The sequence below is a fragment of the Bufo bufo genome, chromosome 1 (assembly GCF_905171765.1).
Source record: "Bufo bufo chromosome 1, aBufBuf1.1, whole genome shotgun sequence".
Classification (NCBI taxonomy): domain Eukaryota; kingdom Metazoa; phylum Chordata; class Amphibia; order Anura; family Bufonidae; genus Bufo; species Bufo bufo.
This window is the reverse complement of record NC_053389.1, coordinates 348,768,043-348,791,527: the sequence shown is the minus strand read 5'-3', so window position 1 is coordinate 348,791,527 and position 23,485 is coordinate 348,768,043. Positions and strand designations below refer to the sequence as shown.

At 45.6% G+C, this 23,485-nt stretch overlaps 1 protein-coding gene across 2 annotated transcripts in view; it reads right to left on the bottom strand.

Annotated features, from left to right (window-relative positions):
- Nucleotides 1-23,485, bottom strand: part of LCP2 (lymphocyte cytosolic protein 2) — a 583,862-nt gene that overhangs the window by 316,119 nt on the left and 244,258 nt on the right. For both annotated transcript variants that reach the window (XM_040442789.1, XM_040442797.1), the window contains one exon: nucleotides 13,544-13,601. In XM_040442789.1, coding sequence (XP_040298723.1) covers nucleotides 13,544-13,601 — 58 coding nt within the window. The remainder of the gene's footprint in view (nucleotides 1-13,543; nucleotides 13,602-23,485) is intronic.

The following is a 23,485-nucleotide window of genomic DNA, read 5'->3' as shown; positions in this document are numbered from 1 at the left end:
ACAAGGTACTTAATTTAGTAAAAAACATCTGTTACTTTGGTGGGTGACCGCAAAAAATGAGGAGAGTTTCAAGAAAGGGACGTGGCCCTGGTCGTGGTGCTGCTGGTGTTGGTGTAGCTCCTGTTGCAGGGAGAGGACGTGGTCGATCTGTGCCAGCTACACGCCCAAGTGAAACACCTTCCTCAGGTGCAAGTAGGCGATAGAACCTTCAGCGGTATTTGGTCGGGCCTAATGCGGCTCTACAAATGGTGAGGCTACAGGCGATAGCATATTGGGTTGCTGACAGTGCCTCCAGTTCCTTTACATTGTCTCCCACCCAGTCTCCTGCTGAAAGATCAGAGTTGGCACCTGCAGCCGATGTCCATCAGTCTTTCACCTCATCCCCTTGCAAATCAGCCAAGCAGTCTGAGCCCCAAGTCATGCAGCAGTCTCTTCTGCTTTTTGATGACTCTGCTAGCAGGGTTTCCCAGGGCCATCCACCTAGCCCTGCCCCAGAAGTGGAAGATATTGAGTGCACCGATGCCCAACCACTTATGTTTCAAGATAAGTACATGGGAGGACCATCGCAGAACGTCTCGGATGATGATGAAACACAGGTGCCAACTGCTGTGGCTTTCTGCAGTGTGCAGACTGACAAGAAGGGCGTGAAGACTGGGTGGAAGATGATGTGGAGGACGATGAGGTCCTCGACCCCACATGGAATCAAGGTCATGCTAGTGACCTGTGTAGTTCGGAGGAAGAGGCGGTGGTCGCACAGAGCCACCAGCACAGCAGAAGGAGCAGGAGCAGGGTGCAAAAGTGGAGTGGCCGTCCCCTAGACAGTACGCCTGCTACTGCCCACCACACAAAGGGACCGAGCACACCAAAGCCAGTTCCAAGGAATTCCCTGGTGGGGCAGTTCATCAGACAATGTGCTGATGACAAGACACGAGTCGTTTGCACGCTGTGCAATCAGAGCCTGAAGCGAGGCATAAACGTTCTCAACCTGAGCACAACCGCATGACCAGGCATCTAAGTGCAAAGTGGAGTAGACACCTCAAAAACCAAGAAAGGTCTCTGGCTCCTCCTGCTTCCTCTTCTGCTGCAGTCTCGGCCTCTTCATCCACCTCTGGAGTGACATTGCCACCTGCCACCCCGCAAACAGAGGATCTGCCAGCAACACCACCACCTGGGTCACCAAGCATCTCCACAATGTCACACGGAAGCGTTCAGCTCTCCATCTCCCAAACACTGGAGAGGAAGAGGAAGTACCCCCCTACCCACCCACGATCCCTGGCCCTGAATGCCAACATTTCAACATTACTGTCCTTTGAAATTCTGTAATTCCGTCTGGTGGAGACGGAGAGTTTTAAAAGCCTTAGGGCGATGGCTGTCCCACAGTACGTTGTGCCCAGCCGCCACTACTTTTCCAGGTGAGCCATCCCTTCCCTGCATAACCAAGTGGGGGACAAAATCAGGTGTGCACTGCGCAATGCCATCTGTGGCAAGGTCCACCTAACTACGGATACGTTGACCAGTAAGCACGGTCAGGGACACTATATCTCCATAACAGCATACTTGGTGGTGCAGAGGTTCCTTAAAAATTACCCTGATATGTCAGAGCTGCTGCATAAAGTGCGGGCCGTCTGTGTGCGTTTTTGGTGTTCTCACCCTTCTACTGCTCGCCTGTCAGCGTTGCAGTGTAACTTCGGCCTTCCAGCTCACTGACTCATATGCGACATGCCCACAAGGTGGAACTCCCCCTTGCACATGCTGGCCAGACTGTGCGAGCAGCAGCAGGCGATAGTGGAGTTTCAGCTACAGCACACACGGGTGAGTCGCTCTGCGGAACGCACCACTTCACCACCAATGACTGGGCCTCCATGCGAGACCTGTGTTCCTTGTTGCGCTGTTTCGAGTACTCCACCAACATGGCCAGTGCCGATAACGCTGTTCTCAGCGTTACTATCCCACTTCTATGCCTCCTTGAAAAATGCTTCTGTTGATGGAAGAGGATGTGGCACAAGAGGAGGAGGTGGAAGAGGGATCATTTCATAGGGTTTCCGGCCAGTCATTCACAAGTGGCTCCGAGGGTGGGTTCCTGCACCCACAAACGCCAGGTACACAATTGTCCAGCCAGGACACAGTTCTGGAGGATGACAAGGTGGATGGTGAGGAGATGGAGGAGGAGGAACCGTGTTCACAGCAGGGTGGCACCCAAACAAGCTCATTGTCATCACTGGTGCGTGGCTGGGGGGATACAAAGGACACAGACAAAACACCTCCCACAGAGGACAGCTTTTCGTTGCCTCTGGGCAGCCTGGTACACATGAGTGATTACATGCCGCAGTGTCTCCGCAACGACCGCCGAGTTGGCCACGTTCTAACTTGTGCTGATTACTGGGTGGCCACGCTGCTGGATCCTAGTTACAAGGACAACGTACCGTCCTTAATTCTGTCACTGGAGCATGATCGTAAGATGCGCGAGTACAAGCGCACGCTGGTAGACGCGCTGCTGGTGGCATTCCCACATGACAGCGGGGGACAAAGTGGAAGCACAGGGCAAAGGCAGAGGATTAGGAAGAGGTCGCCAACGCAGCTGGGGCACCACCAGCACCTCAGAAGGCAGGGTTAGCATGGCCGAAATGTGGAAAAGCTTTGTCAGCACGCCACAAAAACCAGCACCAATAGCTGATAATGGAACGTCTTAGCAGGAGGCAGCTTTTTAGCAACATGGTGGAGCAGTATGTGTGCACACGCCTACATGTACTGATTGACCGGTCTGCCCACTTCAACTTCTGGGTCTCCAAATTGGGCACATGGCCTGAGCTTGCCCTTTATGCCTTGGAGGTGCTGGCCTGCCCTGCAGCCAGTGTATTGGCTGAATGTGTGTTTAGCACAGCAGGAGGCGTTATCACAGACAAGTGCAACCGCCTGTCCACAGCCAATGTGGACAAGCTCACATTCATTAAAATGAACCAGGCATGGATCCCACAGGACTTGTCCGTACCTTGTGTAGAATAGACATGTATACCAGCTTTAACCAGCCATTGTTATACTACAGCGCAATTGCTTATTGTTGTATTTGGGATATTTCACTCTCTTTTGGAGTGTACCCTAATAAAAAATAAATAAAAATTAAAACCAAAAACCAGTGTTGGCACCCCGTGCTCCTCCACCACCGCTTCCACCTACACCGCTACGTCCACTGCCTCCTCAAACTCCTACTCCATATGGACCTCCACCTCATAAATCAAGTTTATTTTTTTTACGTATTTTATTTTATGTCATTTTACTAATTTGTCTGTTACATTTTCGGGTGAAATTCTCCACTTTTTGGGTGTGATATACCCCATCTGTACCTAGTAGACAGGTAAAAACATTTCAATAATTTGTCTGTTACATTTTTGGGTGAAATTCACCACTTTTTGGGTGTGATATACCCCGGCTGTACCTAGTAGACAGGTAAAAACATTTCACTAATTTGTCTGTTACATTTTCTGGTGAAATTCACCAATTTTTTTGTGTGATATACCCCTGCTCTACCTAGTAGACACGTAACATTTCACTCATTTGTCTGTTACATATTCGGGTGTAATACACCAATTTTTGGGTGTGATATACCACTGCTATACCTAGTAGACAGGTTAATAAATTTCACAAATTTTTCTGTTACATTGTCGGGTGACATTTTACCATTTTTGCCATGAATAAACTCCTGATCTGCATAGGTGACAAGGACCGAAATTTTAAAAAATCATCTGTTCCATTGGTGGGTTACATTAACCCATTTCTGGCGATGAAAAACCCCTGCTCTGCATAGGTGACAGGGAATTCAATTTGTAAAATTCATCTTTAATTGGCCCTTTCATTCGATCCTTCTTCTTTAATAACTTGTCCCACATATCAGCTTGATCACATTGCAGCCATTGACCTACCTTGGATGTGGTATCCCTTTCTCATTCTCCCTCTCCGGCGTGGAACCTTGATTTGCCGGTAACCGTGATAAACATGGTAGGCTCAGAAAAGAACATTGAAAGTTGATAGAGAAGATATCCAAACGGATCGTGGACGTCACGGGGAAGTGCGATCAGGCAGAAGTTATCTAGAGTCAACAAAGCGGCAGCAGGGCCTTGCAGTAAGCCGGATTGTGACTAATGAACACTGGCGCAAAATTAATGGTTTTTAGTTTGTGACGCCAATTGCAATGTGCGCAGGTTATAGTCTCAGGGCCCTTTAAGATGTTGCAACTCACGTACCAGGTGAGGAATGCCAGAGTGGGGATAATGTCTCTGTGTAATGGCAACAGTGTCTCCTACCTGGGTACGGCTGGACTCCTGGATCCTGGCTCACTTGCAATAAATTGAGTGTGGTCAGTAGGAGTAATTGAGGAATGAATGAGATCCAAACAGGTAATATGATCCAACTTGTCTTTACTGAAAGGGTGCAGCATAAATCCATATGAGTACAGCAATAGTCTTTAGGTCCCAGCAGGTATTGGCAATGTATGGCAGGGGTTAATGCCTCTTCTGCTCCTATACTATATGCCCGGAGAATCTGGCAGGTATTTATCTTCTGCTCTGTCTGTCTTCTGCTTGATATGGGCCTGACTAGCTGAGGAGGAATTTGGCTTCTCCTGGTCTCTGGATATGTACTCACAGCTTGGCTCACAGGGAATGCTTCTTCCTGGAGGCTGGAGATGGCTGCTTTTCTTGTCAACCAGCTCAGGCTGATGGCTCAGGCTGGGAAGAGTGATCTTGGCCTCAGCCGAGGCTCGATCCTGTCTTGGGATCCCTGTTTCTGGGAGCTCCTACTAACACAGCCTTCCCCTAGCCGGGGTGGCTGGTACACTCTAACTAGAACTTTCCTTCCTCCCCATGAGGCAGGATGTGGGAACATTCCACTCCTCCTCAGAGAGGGGGGGGAGCTAGATTGGAATGTACTATTCCAGTCTAGCTATGCTAAACTGGCTAAGATCCTGTTACATACTGCTGCCACCTGCTGGTGTACATGGAAATTTACAGCAATAATATGAAACAGGCATAGAAAATACATATAATGGAAAATGCAATGTTAGACTACACAAGATGACAATACATATGCACCTGACATGTTGCAGCGGGGAGAAAGAGTTTTAGTGACATACTCTGGGATGTTACAGCCTCACCTGTCTAACGTTTCCAAATCCAAAATACCCCAGTGACATTCCCTATAATTTTTTATTAATCATTCCAATAACAGGGCATCTTAAGAGTCCTGTATTGTTATTTATCGACACTACATCCCCAAGTCGGGAGTGGGTAATTGCCACGTGCCCCCTCCTTTCCTTCGATTCTTCAGTATTAATAACTTCTCCCACATTTCCTCTCGATCACAATTAAATTTCATCCATTGATCTCCCTTGGATGTGCTATTCCTTTCTCAAGCTCCCTCTCTGGCGTGAAGTGAAACCCTGATTCGCCGCTAACCGTGATCAACATGGTAGGCGCAGAAAAGAACATCGAAAGTTGATAGAGCAGATATCCATTTGGATCGTGAACATCACGGGGACGTGCGACATGGTGGGGCAGTATGTTTGTACACGCCTACACCAACTGACTGATGGGTCTGTACCCTGCAACTTCTGGGTCTCCAAATTGGGCACATGGCCTGAGCTTGCCCTTTACGCCTTGGAGGTTCTGGCCTGCCCTGCAGCCAGTGTAATGTCTGAACGTGTGTTTAGCACGACTGGAGTGGGTTATCACAGGTTATATTTCCCAATGTTTTGGGGTGTACCCTAATTTAAAAAAATAAAAAAATAATTAAAAACCAAAAAGCAATGTAGGCGACCTCCTCCTCCTCCACCACTACTTCCAACTACACAGCCACATCCACCGCCTCCTTAACCTCCTACTCCATATGAACTTCGTCCTCCTAGATCAAGACTTGCCATGCTCTTAAGCACATTTTGCTGCCTTTTTCAGCCCTCTAGCCCTTTCCATTACTTTTTTATAGCTATTTTAGTGCTCCAAAGCTCGGGTCCTCATTGACTTCAATGGGGTTCAGGTTCGGGGTCAAGTTCCCGTCCCGAACACAAACTTTTTTTGCAAAGTTCAGCCAAACCCGTCGAACCCGAACTTCCAGGTGTCCGCTTAACTCTATCAGTAATCCATCAGTATTGCTAATGACAAAAAAAACAGGAGTGGATCCAAAACAGAGATGACCGAGTCAACCATTAAAGAACCACTGGATTGCAGGTCAAGACACAACCGCTAGACGCCGGATTCTCACTGCGACTCCTGCTGCCACGACCCCTTACTCTGCTGCAACCTCTGCCTGCGCCAGAAACATTTAGGCTGCTGCCACTCCCCTGTGCAGGGCCTTGCACTTCTCTGTCTGACATACTGTTAGGTCAAATAAATAAAAAGGAAATTAAAACATCCCCAAAAATTCTTTTTTGTGCCACTAATACACGCCAAAAAGAGCTTTAGAACTGCACCGCTGAATGGCAAATAGGCCCTTATTTTTTTTTTTCACGTATACACGGCACTAAAGGCTTTAGGACATATAACTGCACCGCTGACCGGCAAATATATTTTTTCTTTTTCCACTATTACACGCCACAAAAGGCTTTTAATATATAACTGCACCACTGACCGGAAAATATATATTTTTCTTTTTCAACTAATACAGGACAAAAAAGGCTTTAGAACATATAACTGCACCGCTGAACGGCAAATATATTTTAGTTTTGCCACTAATACACAACAAAAAGGGCTGCAATTTTAGCACTTTACCACACAACTTTACCATAAGCCCTTTTTTCCCACTAATACAAGCCAAAAAATGCTTTAGAACATATAACTACACCACACAAGGGCAAATAAGACGTAGAAAAATTTCCCTGTAATAAACCCTGTTAATGCTTGTTTTAAACAGCACTTGCACCCTAATAAGAACGGTTGGCTGGAATTACAGAGCTGTATAATGGCAATTTGGATCCCCAGGCAGTGCAGCAAGGTGTAAAAGGATTGTTCCTATTACCCAGGCTGTAACATTCCCCTACTGAACCCAGTTCAATATAAATCCTGTGGAATGATTCCTCCCTATCCTTTCCCTACACTTTGAATAATCTTGCCCTGCACTTGTAAATCGTTTTTTTCAGCACAATGAAGTTTTCTAACGCTGTCCCTAGCGCCTGCAGACGTCTCTCCCTGCACTTAGTACACTGGTAAATGGCAGAATCTAAGATGGCTGACGCTATTTATAGGGATGTGACATCACAGGCTGTTGCTGTTTGGCTGCATGCATGGCATTATGGGTGATCCCGCCTTCCCAGAGTTCTTTTCTCCATATCCTCACACGTGCAGCTGCCATTTTAGGAAAAATTGCAATTCGTTACCACGAATCGCGAGAAATTCGGCTTCGGTGCGAATCAAATTTTTCCTGAAATTCAGATCGAATTCCACTAAGTCAGCTTCGATTCGCTCATCTCTAGTTCTAAACACTGCATTTGCATCCGTCACACAAATAGAATTGTTAATGAGTCTGTTAATTGTGTCAGTGACATAAAGCCATTTTTGGGGGTGCAAAACATCTCCTTTTCATGCGTGACACAGAAATACAATGCTTAATCTAGCTGTTAATTCTGTCAGTGACCTATAGCCATTTTTTAGAGCGCAAAACACCCCATTTGAACAATTGTTCATCTGTCAGCCAGTTTTGTGGGCGACCTAAAAAAATTAGGACAGCATCAGATAAGAGATGTGGTTGTGGTGTTGATGGTGGAGCTCCTGCTGCAGGGAGAGGATGTTGTCAATCTGTGTCCGCTACGCGCCCAAATGAAACACTTTCCTCTGGTGCACGCAGACGACAGGGCGTTCTGCATTATTTTGTAGGCGTATGAATGTTGAGGCCAGTAGATGAGGTAGTAGTTTGAATGGCTGACACTGCCTCCAGTTTCTTCACATTGTCTTCCACGCAGTCCCCTGCTGAAAGTGCAGAGTTGGCACCGGCAGCCCATGGGCATCTCTCTTCCACGTCAACCCCTTGCACATCAGCCATGCAAGCCATGCAGCAGTCACTTATGCTCTTTGATGTCTCCGTTGGCGGGGGTTCCGTGAGCCATCCACCTAGCCTAGCCACAGAAGTGGAAGAGATTGAGTGCATTGATGCCCAACCACTTATGTCTGAGGATGAGGACATTGGAGGACCGCCGCAGCACGTCTCTGAAGATGAAACAAAGGTGTTAACTGCTGTGGCTTTCTGCAGTGTGCAGAGGGGCAGAGGTGAGAAGTGGGTTGAAGATGATGCGGAGAATAATGAGGTTCTAGACCCCACATGGAATCAAGGTCCTCTGAGTGACATGTGAAGTTTGGAGGAAGAGGTGGTGGTCACACAGCGCCAGCCACACTGCAAAAGAGGGAGCATTGTGCAGAACCACACTGGCCATTTCCTAGTCAGTATGCCTGCTACTGCCCACCGTGCCGAGGGACAGAGGACTCCAAAACCATCTCAAAGGAGCTCCCTGGCGTGGCAGTTCTTCAGGCAATGTGCTGACGACAAGAGATGGGTGGTTTGCACGCTATGCAGTCAGAGCCTGAAGCGAGGCATACATTTTCTAAACCTAAGCATCAGCTGCATGATCAGGCATCTACAGACACCTGATAAACCACAAAAGATCTGATGCTCCTCCTGTTCCCTCTTCTGCTGCAGTCTCAGCCTCTTCCTCTCTTCCTCTCTCTCTGGAGTGACAGGGCCACTTGGCACCCCGCAAAAAAAGGATGTGACGGCAACACCACCACCTTCACCAGCAGTGTCACCAAGCATCTCCATACTGTCCCATGGAAGCGTTCAGCTGACGATCCCCCAAACACTGGAAAGAAAGAAGAAGTACCCGCTACCCACCTGTTAGCCCTGGCCCTGAATGCCAGTATTTAAAAAATTTCCTGGCCATTGAAATGCTGCCATTCCATCTGGTGGAGACTGACTGTTTTAAAAACCTGAGGACGATGGCTGACGTGGCTCCCAGTCACTGCTACTTTTCCAGGTGGCCCATCTCTGCCCTTCAAACAAGCGCTGGAGAAAATCATGGGGTGCGCTGCGCAACGCCATCAGTGGCAATGTCCACATAACCATTTTTTTGTTGTTTTTTAGAACCTTGCTCATCTCCAACTATTATGCCATGGTCAGATTGGCCATAACATGATATAGCATACTGTTATGGAATCAAAATGGCACAGGTTCAGGAGCTGACCATTCATCATCAGCAGAGTGTGCCAGCATTGGCATACAGCAGGTGTCAGAGGCAACTCTAAATCAGGCCTTTTGACAGAGAAAACGTGATTACGGGTTGACAGTGGGTTGTCATCACATTGGGGGCACTAATTAATGTCTTCATATCCACTATCTTTGCACACCCATATATCCTGCTAGAGGCAGGGTGTAATAGAATGCATGTCCGTGTTGCATAATATAGAATCAATGCACTGTATTATAAGTGATCAATTCCCTAGTAGCCAAGCCCCATAGTGGGACTATACTGAAAAAAGATAAATAAAATGAGAATGTTTAAGAATATAACACATCATTTTCCTATTAAAAATTATCTCTGCATCCATAACGATATATACTATAAAACAAATGTATTATTTATCCTGCACTGGGGATGCTGGAAAAAATAATTAAAAACTAACTAACTAAAAAGTCATTATTTAGTCATATGTGCCTCAAAATTGTACCAATAAAAACAGCTTGGCCCACAAAGCACAAGCCCTCACACAGCTCCATCGAAAAATAAAAAAAATTATTGTGCAAAAGTTACCCGGTATAGATTTGGTATTGCATAATAATTTTTGACCCATATAATAAGGCATAATACTGTACACACAACCATGTTCATTTTGCAGACAATGGGTATGCACTTTGCGGACAAATATAGGACATGTTCCATCGTTTGCAGTATCAACACACAGATGCCGAAATCACATGGAAGTCATCTGTGTGCTTTCCGCATCCATGTGTCCGTTCCAGAAAAGATATAACATGTTCTATACTTGTCCACAAAGTGCGAATCACTTACCCATTGTAGTCAATGGGTCTGCAAAAAAATGTAGCATGCACACTGACCGCATTTGTATCTTGTGGAGCTGTGGTTTGTAGACACGGTCGTGTTCATGAGGCCTTAAAGGTTAGTTATTTATGCTGCACGGCAAATGTAATGAAACAATGGGAAAAAAGTGTTGCTTTGCCGTCACTCCCAGGAACAGTTAATAAAAGTGAACCGAAAGTTACTCTAAAACAAGCCTCCATAAGGCCACATTGGTGTACAATTTAATTGAAAAAAGTAGTTTGTTTTAAAAAGCAATAATTGTATGCAAATTAGCACTCTTTCCAAAGAAGAAAATCGGTAGATCTGGTTCTACTTGTTGTAAGGTGGCTATCCTCTGAGTCAACATTCAACCTTCTCAACCTAAAACAGGCTTAGGCCTCTTTCACACAGGCATTCTGGATTTGCTCCGGATGCGTTGCATGTGCATTGCGGGAACCCCACGCGAGTGCGCACGCAATTTCAGTCAGTTTTGACTGCAATTGCGTTGCATTGTTCAGTTTTTATCGCGCAGGTGCAATGCGTTTTGCACGCGCATGATAAAAAACAATGTGGTACCCAGACCCGAACCCGGACTTCTTCAATGAAGTTCGGGTTCGGGTTAGGTGGTCTGTAGATTTTATTATTTTCCCTTATAACATGGTTATAAAGGGGCCTTAGAAAGGGGCCTTCGAAAATGATGAATGAGACAGGGCTGCCGGCCAGTCCCCTTGCCCGCTAACTCCAGTTCTAAAATTGTGGGCGGGGAAGGGGACTGGCTGGCAGGTAGCAGATAGTCGCAGATAGCGGCACAACTAACCATTGCGTCGCCATCTTATAGGCGTCTTTCAGTATAATAAACGATCCCCATAGCTTAAGATTATAGCTAAGCAAGACACTCATCTGCAGACAGCTGTTTCATGGGGATTGCCCTCTACAGTACAGAGAAGAGAGAAGCAGTTTAAACCAGGATCACATCACCGCTTTGTTTTCGATTCTTCTGATCGTCAGAAAAACAGGAAAAAAGAAAACAAATCCTGTATTTTAAAGGAAACCTGTCACCTGGATTTAGTGTATAGAGCTGGGGACATGGGCTGCTAGATGGCCGCTAGCACATCTGCAATACCCAGTCCCCATAGCTCTCTGCGCTTTTATTGTGTTAAAAAACCTTTTTGATCAATATGCAAATGACCTGATATGAGTCCTGTATCCGGAGATGAGTCAAGCGGAAAGGAGCCCAGCACCGCCCCGCGTCCTCCGAATCTCCTCCTTGCTGGCTGACGTCACAGAGCTGGAGCGCCGAAATCTCGCGATGCGCGAGCTAGCGCATGCGCAGTGTCGGCATCATGTTCATTCCCTGTGCTGGCATCAGCACAGGGAACGAACTACGCATGCGCTAGCTCGCGCATTGCGAGATTTCGGCGCTCCAGCTCTGTGACGTCAGCCAGCAAGGAGGAGATTCGGAGGACACGGGGTGGTGCTGGGCTCCTTTCCGCTTGACTCATCTCCGGATACAGGACTCATATCAGGTCATTTGCATATTGATCAAAAAGGTTTTTTAACACAATAAAAGTGCAGAGAGCTATGGGGACTGGGTATTGCAGATGTGCTAGTGGCCATCTAGCAGCCCATGTCCCCAGCTCTATGCACTAAATCTAGGTGACAGGTTTCCTTTAAAATACAGGATTTGTTTTCTTTTTTCCTGTTTTTCTGACGATCAGAAGAATCGAAAACAAAGCGGTGATGTGATCCTGGTTTAAACTGCTTCTCTCTTCTCTGTACTGTAGAGGGCAATCACCATGAAACAGCTGTCTGCAGATGAGTGTCTTGCTTAGCTATAATCTTAAGCTATGGGGATCGTTTCACTTGAATGGCGTCCGCAATCTGCGTCTAACGGTCTGCACTGCAAATTTTTTTGGGCGGTGTGGAATTACTGACAGGAAACCCACAGAAGTCCTCCTAGTGCTTCTACGGGCTTCTGATCCGTGCCTCCGTTCCGCACTGTATCTTCCAGATTGTGCCTCCTCTGTGATACGGTGCGCACACAGCCGGTGCCCAAATATTGCACACCAGCTGTTTTCTGACTGCAATATGGGCACGGACCTGCAACCGTGTTGTTTGTCCGCACCTGATCCGCATTTTTTTGCGAGTTGGATGTGGACTCATTAACTTCAATGGTGCTACAAAAGATGTGGACAACACACCACGTACTCTCCGCATTCATATGTCCACACCCACAAAAATATACATGTCCTATGCTTGTCCGTATTAAGGGCAATGATAGGACTGTTCTACAGCTGACAAGACATTTCATTCTGCAAAAAGCTGTAATGCAGTTATCTGTGTTTTGTGAATCCGTAATTTGTGGATCACAAAAACAGCTACTGTCATGTGCATGAGCCTTATGCACATTTTTCATCTATTTTAGCCATTTCCGTTTGAGATCCATTATTTTAAATGGAAAAACAAATCCTACAGTTTATTTTTTTTTTTTCTGTGTAAAATAACGGATCTCAGATGAAAATGGCTAAATGGATGCAAAATGTGTAGAACTGAGCATAACAAATGTCTACAATGCAGGATCTGTTTTTTTGTTGTTTCTTTTTCTGTTCTTCTGACGATTCAGTAGAACAGAAAACTAAACAGTGGTGTAAACCTGGAGCTGGGTGAGAGGCCTTTGTCGGTAATCTGGGTCAGAGATACTATTTCACCTTATGGAGAATTCCCTGTAGGTTTAAGGAGTCTTAGGTGATGCAATACTGGTTGAAAGTTCTGCAAAATAGCTCTTTCCAAATGGGAAAAGAAATCTGTGCCACTGGTACAAACTATTTGAAGGCAGCTATAACCCTACATTATGTCTCAAGGTCTGTTTAAAAGGTCATATGGGCATGCAGACGGGTAGCTCTTACCCTCTTGTATAGTTAAGACTTCAGTAACAACTGACCCTAGAACACCCTATTAGTGGGAAGGGGGCTAGGAATGCCCTGCCTATCTATACAGCTCTGCATAGATAGGCAGGGCATTCCTAGCCCCCTTCCCACTAATAGGGTGTTCTAGGGTCAGTTGTTCCTGATGTCCTAACTATATAAGAGGATAAGAGCTACCCTTCTGCATGCCCATATCGCATCCATTGAAGTGCACCAAGGTACTAGAAAAACTGTCAGAAACTGTCCAATAGCCATTTGGGATTGGTGTCGGATTACTGTACATCTAATGAAGTACACCAAGGCATCTAGATTGGTGATATTATTCCATTTTTTCCTTGCTGTGTTCTATGGGCCTTGTATTGCCTCATGGTTCCGATCTAGGGGACCCTATAGTATGTAATTTACTTTAATTTTTCTTTTATGTATTTTTGGTGTAGTGTATCTATTTTATTATAGTAACGAGTAAAAGTTCATCTTTATGTACTTTACAAAACCAAACATATAAATATTATTTTAGGACCAATATGGCATTCTTCTGGTGCTGTTGTTGTAAATGAGATATACCACATACATTTTGTTGACTTTTTGAGCTTAGGACCATCTTGACTCGAAGACTGGAATCCTGGGAACTGTATAAAAACAGTAGTATTATTTTCACATATGATCCTGTTATTTCTGTTCACAATTGCATGCTGTTGATATACAGTACATGTAGGGACAGTTATATTAATACATTGTGCAATACAATAAAAGTAGAGTTGTAATCAGGAAAATTAACGATATGACCATGACCATGACCAGAGGTGTATGAAGTCAGTAGGAGCAGCACTCTTGCTTTACTCCTGTGCGCAGTCACAGCAGATAACATTGTGCTAGTTACCCAGTGCAACAACGTGAATGCAAATGAGATACCTACCGGTATTTAGTTTGTAGTGTTGCTGGCTGGTGACTGGTTGCTGCAGGCTCCTGGTTCTACTACTACTACTACTACTACTACTACTACTACTACTACTACTACTACTACTAACACTACTGTAATAATTTATGTTAGAGGTTTGTAGACTATGTTATGGACCCCATAGTTGATCTGGTCTGTGTGGTGTAGCAAGTTAAATAAGCATTTATTACAGTGCTAAAGTAGCATATCTCTAGGCTCTTCAACCCGTAGGATACCAGCTCCTTACATGTACGGCGCTGGAAACTGGGATAGAAATCCCAGCGCAGTACAGCTATGGTGCTCTGATCTCCTGCGCCCGCTCGATCAGCTGCAGGGGTCCGGCAGTCACTGACAGCCGGACCCCTGCTGTATGCACCGGCATCGGTGAAAACAACGATGCTGGCGCATTAACCCTTGCACTGCCGCGGTCACGGCACGTGCGGTATCCTGCCAGGTGCAGGGTGTCCATCGGGACTCCGCGTTGCTGTGACGGGGACCCGATGGCAGGGATGGCAGCCCGATGCCTTCCTTAGTCATCGTGGTTTCCTTCCGTGAGAGACTGTGAGATCCAGCCCCCTGGATCTCACAGGCAGGAAGCTGTAAGTGTATTACAGTGAGTAATACATTTACAGTCAATGCATTACAATACAGAAGTAGTGTTGATCGAGCACCGTAGTGCTCGGGTGCTCGGTCCGAACACATCAGGATGTTCGGGTGCTCGACCGTGGACCTTCCCAGTAACTGCCTTACTGGTCAAGGCACGTGTGACGTTTCGGGTCACATGTTGGTGTAAGGCGGGCACGGCACACCTTGAAAAAGAGTGGCGGATGGGGACTGCGTATCGCGGGACATCAGGCTGCAGAAGGCCTTAGTGTCCACAAGCCTAAATGGCAACATTTCCAGGGCCAGTCATTTTGTAAGGTGTGCATTTAGTGCTATGGCCTGTGGGTGGGTGGCTGGGTATTGGCGCTTGCGTTCAAATGCCTGGGGTAATGACATTTTGACGCTGCGCTGGGACAGGGAAGTTGATGTGGTCGCTGATGGTGATTGCGAAGGTCCAGGTGCAGGGCAGGAGGCATCCTCGCCTGCACCTTCAACAGGCGATTGGCCAGCACGTACTATAGGGGAAAAGGAGGCAGTGGTGTAACCCGCAGACACCGATTGTGGACCCAGGCGTTTTTCCCACTTATTACGGTGCTTGGATGCCATGTGGCGGATCATGCTGGTGGTGGTAAGATTGCCAGTATTCACGCCCCGGCTCATTTTGGTGTGGCACAGGTTGCAAACTACTATTTTTTTGTCATCCGCACTTTCCTCAAAAAAGCGCCGTACTGCAAAACACCTGCCCCTTGGCAAGGGAGATTAGGGGGTCGTGTAGAAGCAGATGAATTGTATCTATCATAGGTTGCCATATATTCATTAATGAAACGCGTAGGGACCATGAATATATCCCCATATATGCCCTTGGGACTATGAATACATCCTCATATTAGTCCTAAGGACTCTTTTTCCCTTTATACACCGTACCATCCTGATAATCATAGCCCCTCTTTGGCCTTTTTCCCCATTTTCACAGGGCCATCTAGGGTGCATGTTTCAGGGTCAGGTTCCGGACGGGGCCACCCCTTGCGGGGCCAGGACCTCGTGTTAGGTGGTTAGGGTTCAATAGGCCAAGTAGGGCAATAACAGGGTTAGTTTTTTTTTTTCCCTGTGGCCCTCAGCCATCAAGACCTAACCGACTGACGGTCGCAACCAGGTTCAAAGACACCTGTTTTGAACAGTGGAGCACACGACCCGGGCATCCTTACCGGTAAGACCCACCCTGTTTTTTCTGCCTATTGGCATACCAGTAGACCTTGGGTACACCACCCAGGGCCTCTAAATGTATATGTATCTTGGTCACTTCCACTTTGGGTCCTTTTCATGGGCCTAAATGAACCTGACCTAAAGTGATCTTACTATTGTTCGTCATTGTTTATGTGGTTTGTCTAGTAGGGGCTCTCCATCATATTTCTTAATCGTCATAATTAAATATAGATTTTAATTTGTTACTGCCCCTTTTTCTCACAAGGGAGATTTATGCAAGGGGGTGCTTCGTGGAACAGTTCCGGGCCTCTTTGGTGTGGCCCGCCTTCTCCCTTTTGCCACCCCCACTGCCTCTTCCAGCCTGTTGCGGTGCTGCAGATCCTTCCCCCTTCCTGTACTGCTGGCCTCACTCGGCGTTCCACCTTCCCAGGTTCGGTCAGTGACCTCATCATCCACCACTTCCTCTTCCACATCCTCACTCTGATCGTCCTCTTGATTTGTTGACCTAACCACAACCTCAGTGATTGACTACTGTGTCTCATCCGCTTCATCAACCTCTTGAGACAGTAATTGTCCCTCTTTTCAAGCGTGCTTGGCGAGACGGCCAAATCAAGTAATGGCGATGAAAAGAGCTCCTTGGAATTTCCGAGTGTGGGATCACTTGTTTGGCCAGACTCTCCATGGTGGGAGGAAGGAAGATCAGGGAGAGAATTCTGTTGACCAGACTCTTGGCTACTGAGACTGGACTTGGTGGAAGACAGGGTGGTGCTTAACCGACTGGAAGCATTATCTGCTGCAATCCAACCGACCAATTGGTCGCACTGGTCTGTCGTCAAGAGTTTTCTCCTGCTACGCCCTGCAAACTGGGACATGAAGTTATGTATCGTGGATTGTTTTTCTTGTGCTCTGGCAGAAGGCACAGTTTCAACAATCCAGGGCCATGGCCTCTGCGTACACCATCAGCATCACGGCCACTTCCCCGTCCCTTAATGCTCGCCTTCTTCATATTAAATGTTATATGCACGCTTGACACACAAGATGTGGTACGGATGTCACAGTTCACAGCAAGCACAGTATATCGAAAAAGTACGTAAAAGTATGGAAAAAGGAAAATATATTTTACTTATTTCTCCAATCTCTGGTCCTGACACACAGAAGTAGGGTAAAGTTCTGGTTCGTACCGATCTTTAGGATTTTTGGACCTCGGCCCGTTCCCAAACATTTCAGTAAAAGTTCGGGTCTGGGTTCGGTGTCCGGCGCTTTCTTGGCGCTTTTTGAAAGGCTGCAGAGCAGCCAATCAACAAGCGTTTAACTGTGTGCCCTACTAATAGCATGGCTGTAATTGGCCAGTGTAGCATGTGACCCAGCCTCTATATAAGCTGGAGTCACGTAGCGCTGCACGTCACTCTGCTGGTATTAGTGTAGGGAGAGGATGCGGCTGGTGATTTCAGGGAGAGAATAGGAGAGAATCTTTGTTCAAAACGTGAATCTAACTCAGCGATCTACATACATTTTGTTGTGTGGGTGCAGGGCACAATTTTTTTATCCTGAATGAGCCCAGTGACCGAATTTTTTTTTACTTTTAGAAGTCAGTTAGGTGGGCGGCGGCGGCGGCGGCCATTTTATGCAAGCTCAGTGCACCAGCACTGCATCTGAGCTTTTGTGACATTGAAATCCAATCCACTAATAATCTGGTTGTAAAAAAAATCACCCTTTTTTGGCAATATACAACATCTGGTGCATTTGCAGGATTAGTCAGTGTGCAATTTGAGCTAGAAATACAGCCATAATTTTCTGGGTTTTTAAAAACACCCTTTTTTGGACAAAATACACAATTTTCCTAGCCTTGCAGCATCAGCACGTGTGAAATTCCAGGGTTATATACTGCTGTCATATTCAGTTATTAATCAAATACCCATTTTTGGCACAAATCTTTAATTGCGGCCTAGTGTTGGTCAGGGCATAAGAGATACACCCTTTATATACATGGGTTATATTCTTCTTTTAATAAAACACCCTTTTTTGGGCAAAAAACACAATTGTTGCGCCCTTGCAGCATCAAGACGTTTGAAATTCCAGGGTTATATACTGCTGTCATATTCAGGTATTAAACACCCGTTTGGGCAAAAAAAAATTATTTGGCAGCCTTTGCTGCAGATGTCATTGTGAGATACACCCTTTATACAGTCAGGTCCATAAATATTTGGACATTGTCACAATTCTAACATTTTTGGCTTAATACACCACCACAATGGAAATGAAACAAACAAAATGTGCTTTAACTGCAGACTGTCAGCTTTAATTTGAGGGTATTTACATCCAAATAAGGTGAATGGTGTAGGAATTACAACAGTTTACATATGTGCCTCCCACTTGTTAAGGGACCAAAAGTAATGGGACAATTGGCTTCACAGCTGTTCCATGGCCAGGTGTGTGTTATTTCCTCATTATCCCAATTACAATGAGCAGATAAAAGGTCCAGAGTTCATTTCAAGTGTGCTATTTGCATTTGGAATCTGTTGCTATCAACTCTTAAGATGAGATCCAAAGAGCTGTCACTATCAGTGAAGCAAGCCATCATTAGGCTGAAAAAAACAAACAAACCCATCAGAGAGATAGCAAAAACATTAGCCGTGGCCAAAACAACTGTTTGGAACATTCTTAAAAAGAAGGAACGCATCGGTGAGCTCACAACACCAAAAGACCCGGAAGACGACTGAAAACAACTGTGGTGGATGACCGAAGAATTATTTCCCTGGTGAAGAAAACACCCTTCACAACAGTTGGCCAGATCAAGAACACTCTCAAGGAGGTGGGTGTATGTGTGTCAAAGTCAGCAATCAAGAGAAGCCTTCACCAGATACAGAGGGTTCACCACAAGATGTAAACCATTGGTGAGCCTCAAAAACAGGAAGGCCAGATTAGAGTTTGCCAAACGACATCTAAAAAAGCCTTCACAGTTCTGGAACAACATCCTATGGACAGATGAGACCAAGATCAACTTGTACCAGAGTGATGGGAAGAGAAGAGTATGGAGAAGGAAAGGAACTGCTCATGATCCTAAGCATATCACCTCATCAGTGAAGCATGGTGGTGGTAGTGTCATGGCGTGGGCATGTATGGCTACCAATGGAAACTGGTTCTCTTGAATTTATTGATGATGTGACTGCTGACAAAAGCAGCAGGATGAATTCTGACGTGTTTCGGGCAATATTATCTGCTCATATTCAGGCAAATGCTTCAGAACTCATTGGACGGCTCTTCACAGTGCAGATGGACAATGACCCAAAGCATACTGCAAAAGCAACCAAAGAGTTTTTTAAGGGAAAGAAGTGCAATGTTATGCAATGGCCAAGTCAATCACCTGACCTGAATCCTATTGAGCATGCATTTCACTTGCTGAAGACGAAACTGAAGGGAAAATGCCCCAAGTACATGCAGGAACTGAAGACAGTTGCCCCAAGTACATGCAGGAACTGAACGACACTGCACCACAAACAGGAATGCTACTGTAAAGGAAATCACAGAATGGGCTCAGGAATAATTCCAGAAACCATTGTCAGTGAACACAATCCACCGTGCCATCCGCCGTTGCCAGCTGAAACTTTACAGTGCAAAGAAGAAGCCATTTCTAAGCAAGATCCACAAGCTCAGGCGTTTTCACTGGGCCAGGGATCATTTAAAATGGAGTGTGGCAAAATGGAAGACTTTTCTGTGGTCAGACGAGTCACGATTCGAAGTTCTTTTTGGAAATCTGGGACGCCATGTCATCCGGACCAAAGAGGACAAGGACAACCCAAGTTGTTATCAACGCTCAGTTCAGAAGCCTGCATCTCTGATGGTATGGGGTTGCATGAGTGCGTGTGGCATGGGCAGCTTGCATGTCTGGAAAGGCACCATCAATGCAGAAAAATATATTCAGGTTCTAGAACAACATATGCTCCCATCCAGACGTCATCTCTTTCAGGGAAGACCCTGCATTTTTCAAGATAATGCCAGACCACATTCTGCATCAATCACAACATCATGGCTGCGTAGGAGAAGGATCCGGGTACTGAAATGGCCAGTCTGCAGTCCAGATCTTTCACCTATAGAGAACATTTGGCGCATCATAAAGAGGAAGGTGCAACAAAGAAGGCCCAAGACGATTGAACAGTTAGAGGCCTGTATTAGACAAGAATGGGAGAGCATTCCTATTTCTAAACTTGAGAAACTGGTCTCCTCGATCCCCAGACGTCTGTTGAGTGTTGTAAGAAGAAGGGGAGATGCCACACAGTGGTGAAAATGGCCTTGTCCCAACTTTTTGGGGATTTGTTGACACCATGAAATTCTGATTCAACATATTTTTCCCTTAAAATGGTACATTTTCTCAGTTTAAACTTTTGTTCCGTGATTTATGTTCTATTCTGAATAAAATATTAGAAGTTGGCACCTCCACATCATTGCATTCAGTTTTTATTCACAATTTGTATAGTGTCCCAACTTTTTTGGAATCCGGTTTGTATTAAACAAACACCCGTTTTGGCAAAAAAATAAATAATTGGCAGCCTTTGCTGCAGATGTCATTGTAAGACACACCCTTTATATATTTGGGTTTTATTCAGTTATTTGAAATATAGCCATTTTGGGCATAAATCTTTAATTGCGGCCTAGTGTTGGTCAGGGCATGTGAGATACACCCTGCATATACAGGGGTTATATTCTTCTATTAATAAAACACCCTTTTTTGGGTAAAAAACATATTCAGTTATTAAACAAACACGAGTTTGGGAAATTTTTTTTTATTTGGCAGCCTTTGATGCAGATGTCATTGTGAGACACACCCTTTATATATTTGGGTTCTATTCAGATATTTGAAATACAGCCATTTTGGGCATAAATCTTTAATTGTGGCCTAGTGTGGGTCAGGGCGTGTGAGATACACCCTGTATATACAGGGGTTTTATTCTTTTATTAATAAAACACCTTTTTTTATGCAAAATACACAATTTTTCAGGCCTTGCAGTATCAAGACGCTTGAAATTCCAGGGTTATATACTGCTGTCATATTCAGGTATTAAACATACACACGTTTGGGCAAAAAAATAAATAATTGGCAGCCTTTGCTGCAGATGTGATTGTAAGACACACCCTTTATATATTTGGGTTTTATTCAGTTATTTGAAATACAGCCATTTTGGGCATAAATCTTTAATTGCGGCCTAGTGTTGGTCAGGGCATGTGAGATACACCCTGCATATACAGGGGTTATATTCTTCTATTAATAAAACACCCTTTTTTTGGGTAAAAAACATATTCAGTTATTAAACAAACACGAGTTTGGGCAAATTTTTTTTATTTGGCAGCCTTTGATACAGATGTCATTGTGAGACACACACTTTATATATTTGGGTTCTATTCAGATATTTGAAATACAGCCATTTTGGGCATAAATCTTTAATTGTGGCCTAGTGTGGGTCAGGGCATGTGAGATACACCCTGTATATACAGGGGTTATATTCTTCTATTAATAAAACACCCTTTTTTGGGCAAAATACACAATTGTTGCGCCCTTGCAGCATCAAGATGTTTGAAATTCCAGGGTTATATACTGCTGTCATATTCAGTTATTAAACAAACACCCGTTTGGGAAAAAAAAAAAATATGCTGCAGATGTCATTGTGAGATACACCCTTTATACATTTGGGTTGTATTCAGATATTTTAAATACAGCCATTTTGTGCACAAATCTTTAATTGCAGGCCTAGTGTGGGTCAGGGCATGTGATATACACCATTTAAATACAGGGCTTCTATTCAGGTATTTCAAATACAGCCATTTTGTGCACAAATCTTTAATTGCGGCCTAGTGTGGTTCAGGGCGTGTGAGATACACCCTTTAAATACAGAGCTTCTATTCAGGTATTTGAGATACAGCCATTTTGGGCATACATCTTTAATTGCGGCCTAGTGTGGGTAAGGGCGTCTGAGATACACTCTTTATATCCAGATGTTCTATTCAGTTATTTGAAATAAAGGCATTTTGGGCACAAATCTTTAATTGCGGCCTAGTGTGGGTCAGGGCATGTGAGATACACCCTTTAAATACAGGGGTTCTATTCAGGTATTTGAAATAAAGCCATTTTGGGCACAAATCTTTAATTGCGGCCTAGTGTGAGTCAGGGCGTGTGAGATACAGCTTTTAAATACAGGGGTTCTGTTCAGGTGTTTGAAATACAGCCATTTTGGGCAAACAAATAATTGAGGCCTAGTCTGGTTCAGGGCGTGTGAGATACACCCTGTACATACTGTCGTTCTATTCTACTATTAATTAAACACCCATTTAGGGCAAGATCCTAAATTCGAGAAATATGAGGAGAGCGTCAAATAAGGGACGTGGCCCAGGTCATGGTGCTGCTGGTGGAGCTCCTGTTGCAGGGAGAGAACGTGGTCGATCTGTGCCAGCTACCCGCACAAGTGAAACCCCTTCCTCAGGTGCGAGTAGGCGACAGAACCTGCAGCGGTATTTGGTCGGGCCTAATGCGGCTCTACGAATGGTGAGGCCTGAACAAGTACAGGCGATAGTACAGTAGAATGGGTTGTTGACAGTGGCTCCAGTTCATTCACATTGTCTCCTACCCAGTCTCCTGCTGAAAGATCAGACTTGGCACCTGCAGCCGATGTCCATCAGTCTTTCACCTCACCCCCTTTCAAATCAGCCAAGCAGTCTGAGCCCCAAGTCATGCAGCAGTCTTTTCTGCTTTCTGATGACTCTGTTAGCAGGGTTTCCCAGGGCCATCCACCTATCCCTGCCCCAGAAGTGGAAGAGATTGAGTTCACCGATGCCCAACCACTTATCTTTCAAGATGAGTACATGGGAGGACCAGAAAAAATGCGTAGTAGGACAGCACCACTTACTTGTTATAAGCTCAAAAATACTTAGCGGCGGTGCTCGTGGCGTCAGGTCTCGGCCTCAAAGACCCCCAAAGTTTACCAGTAAAAATGAAGATAGTCACGGCACTCCAAAAGCTTCCTTAGTCAGTGTTCTTTATTCCACCAAAAGTACAGCAGCAACGTTTCGACAATAGTCTTTATCAAGCTACATAAAAAAGATACATGGGAGGACCATCGCAGCACATCTTGGATGATGACGAAACACAGGTGCCAACTGCTGGGGCTTTCGACAGTGCGCAGACTGACAAGGAGGGCAGGGGTGAAGACTGGGTGAAAGATGATGTGGAGGACGATGAGGTCCTCGACCCCACATGGAATCAAGGTCATGTGAGTGACCTATGTTGTTCGGAGGAAGAGGCGGTGGTCGCACAGAGCCACCAGCACAACAGGAGAGGGAGCAGGGTGCAAAAGCGGAGCGGCCGTCCTCTAGACAGTACGCCTGCTACTACCCACCGCAGCAAGGGACTGAGCACACCAAAGCCAGCTCCAAGGAGTTCCCTGGTGTGGCAGTTCTTCAGACAATGTGCTGACGACAAGACACGAGTGGTTTGCACACTGTGCAATCAGAGCCTGAAGCGAGGCATAAACTTTCTCAACCTGAGCACAACCTGCATAACCAGGCATTTAAGTGCTAACCACGAGCTGCAGTTGAGTAGACACCTCAAAAACTAAGAAAGGTTTCTGGCTCCTCCTGTTTCCTCTTCTGCTGCAGTCTTGGCCTCTTCATCCACCACTGGAGTGACAGTGCCACCTGCCACCCCGCAAACAGAGGATCTTCCAGCAACACCACCACCTGGGTCACCAAGCATCTCTACAATGTCCCACAGAAGCGTTCAGC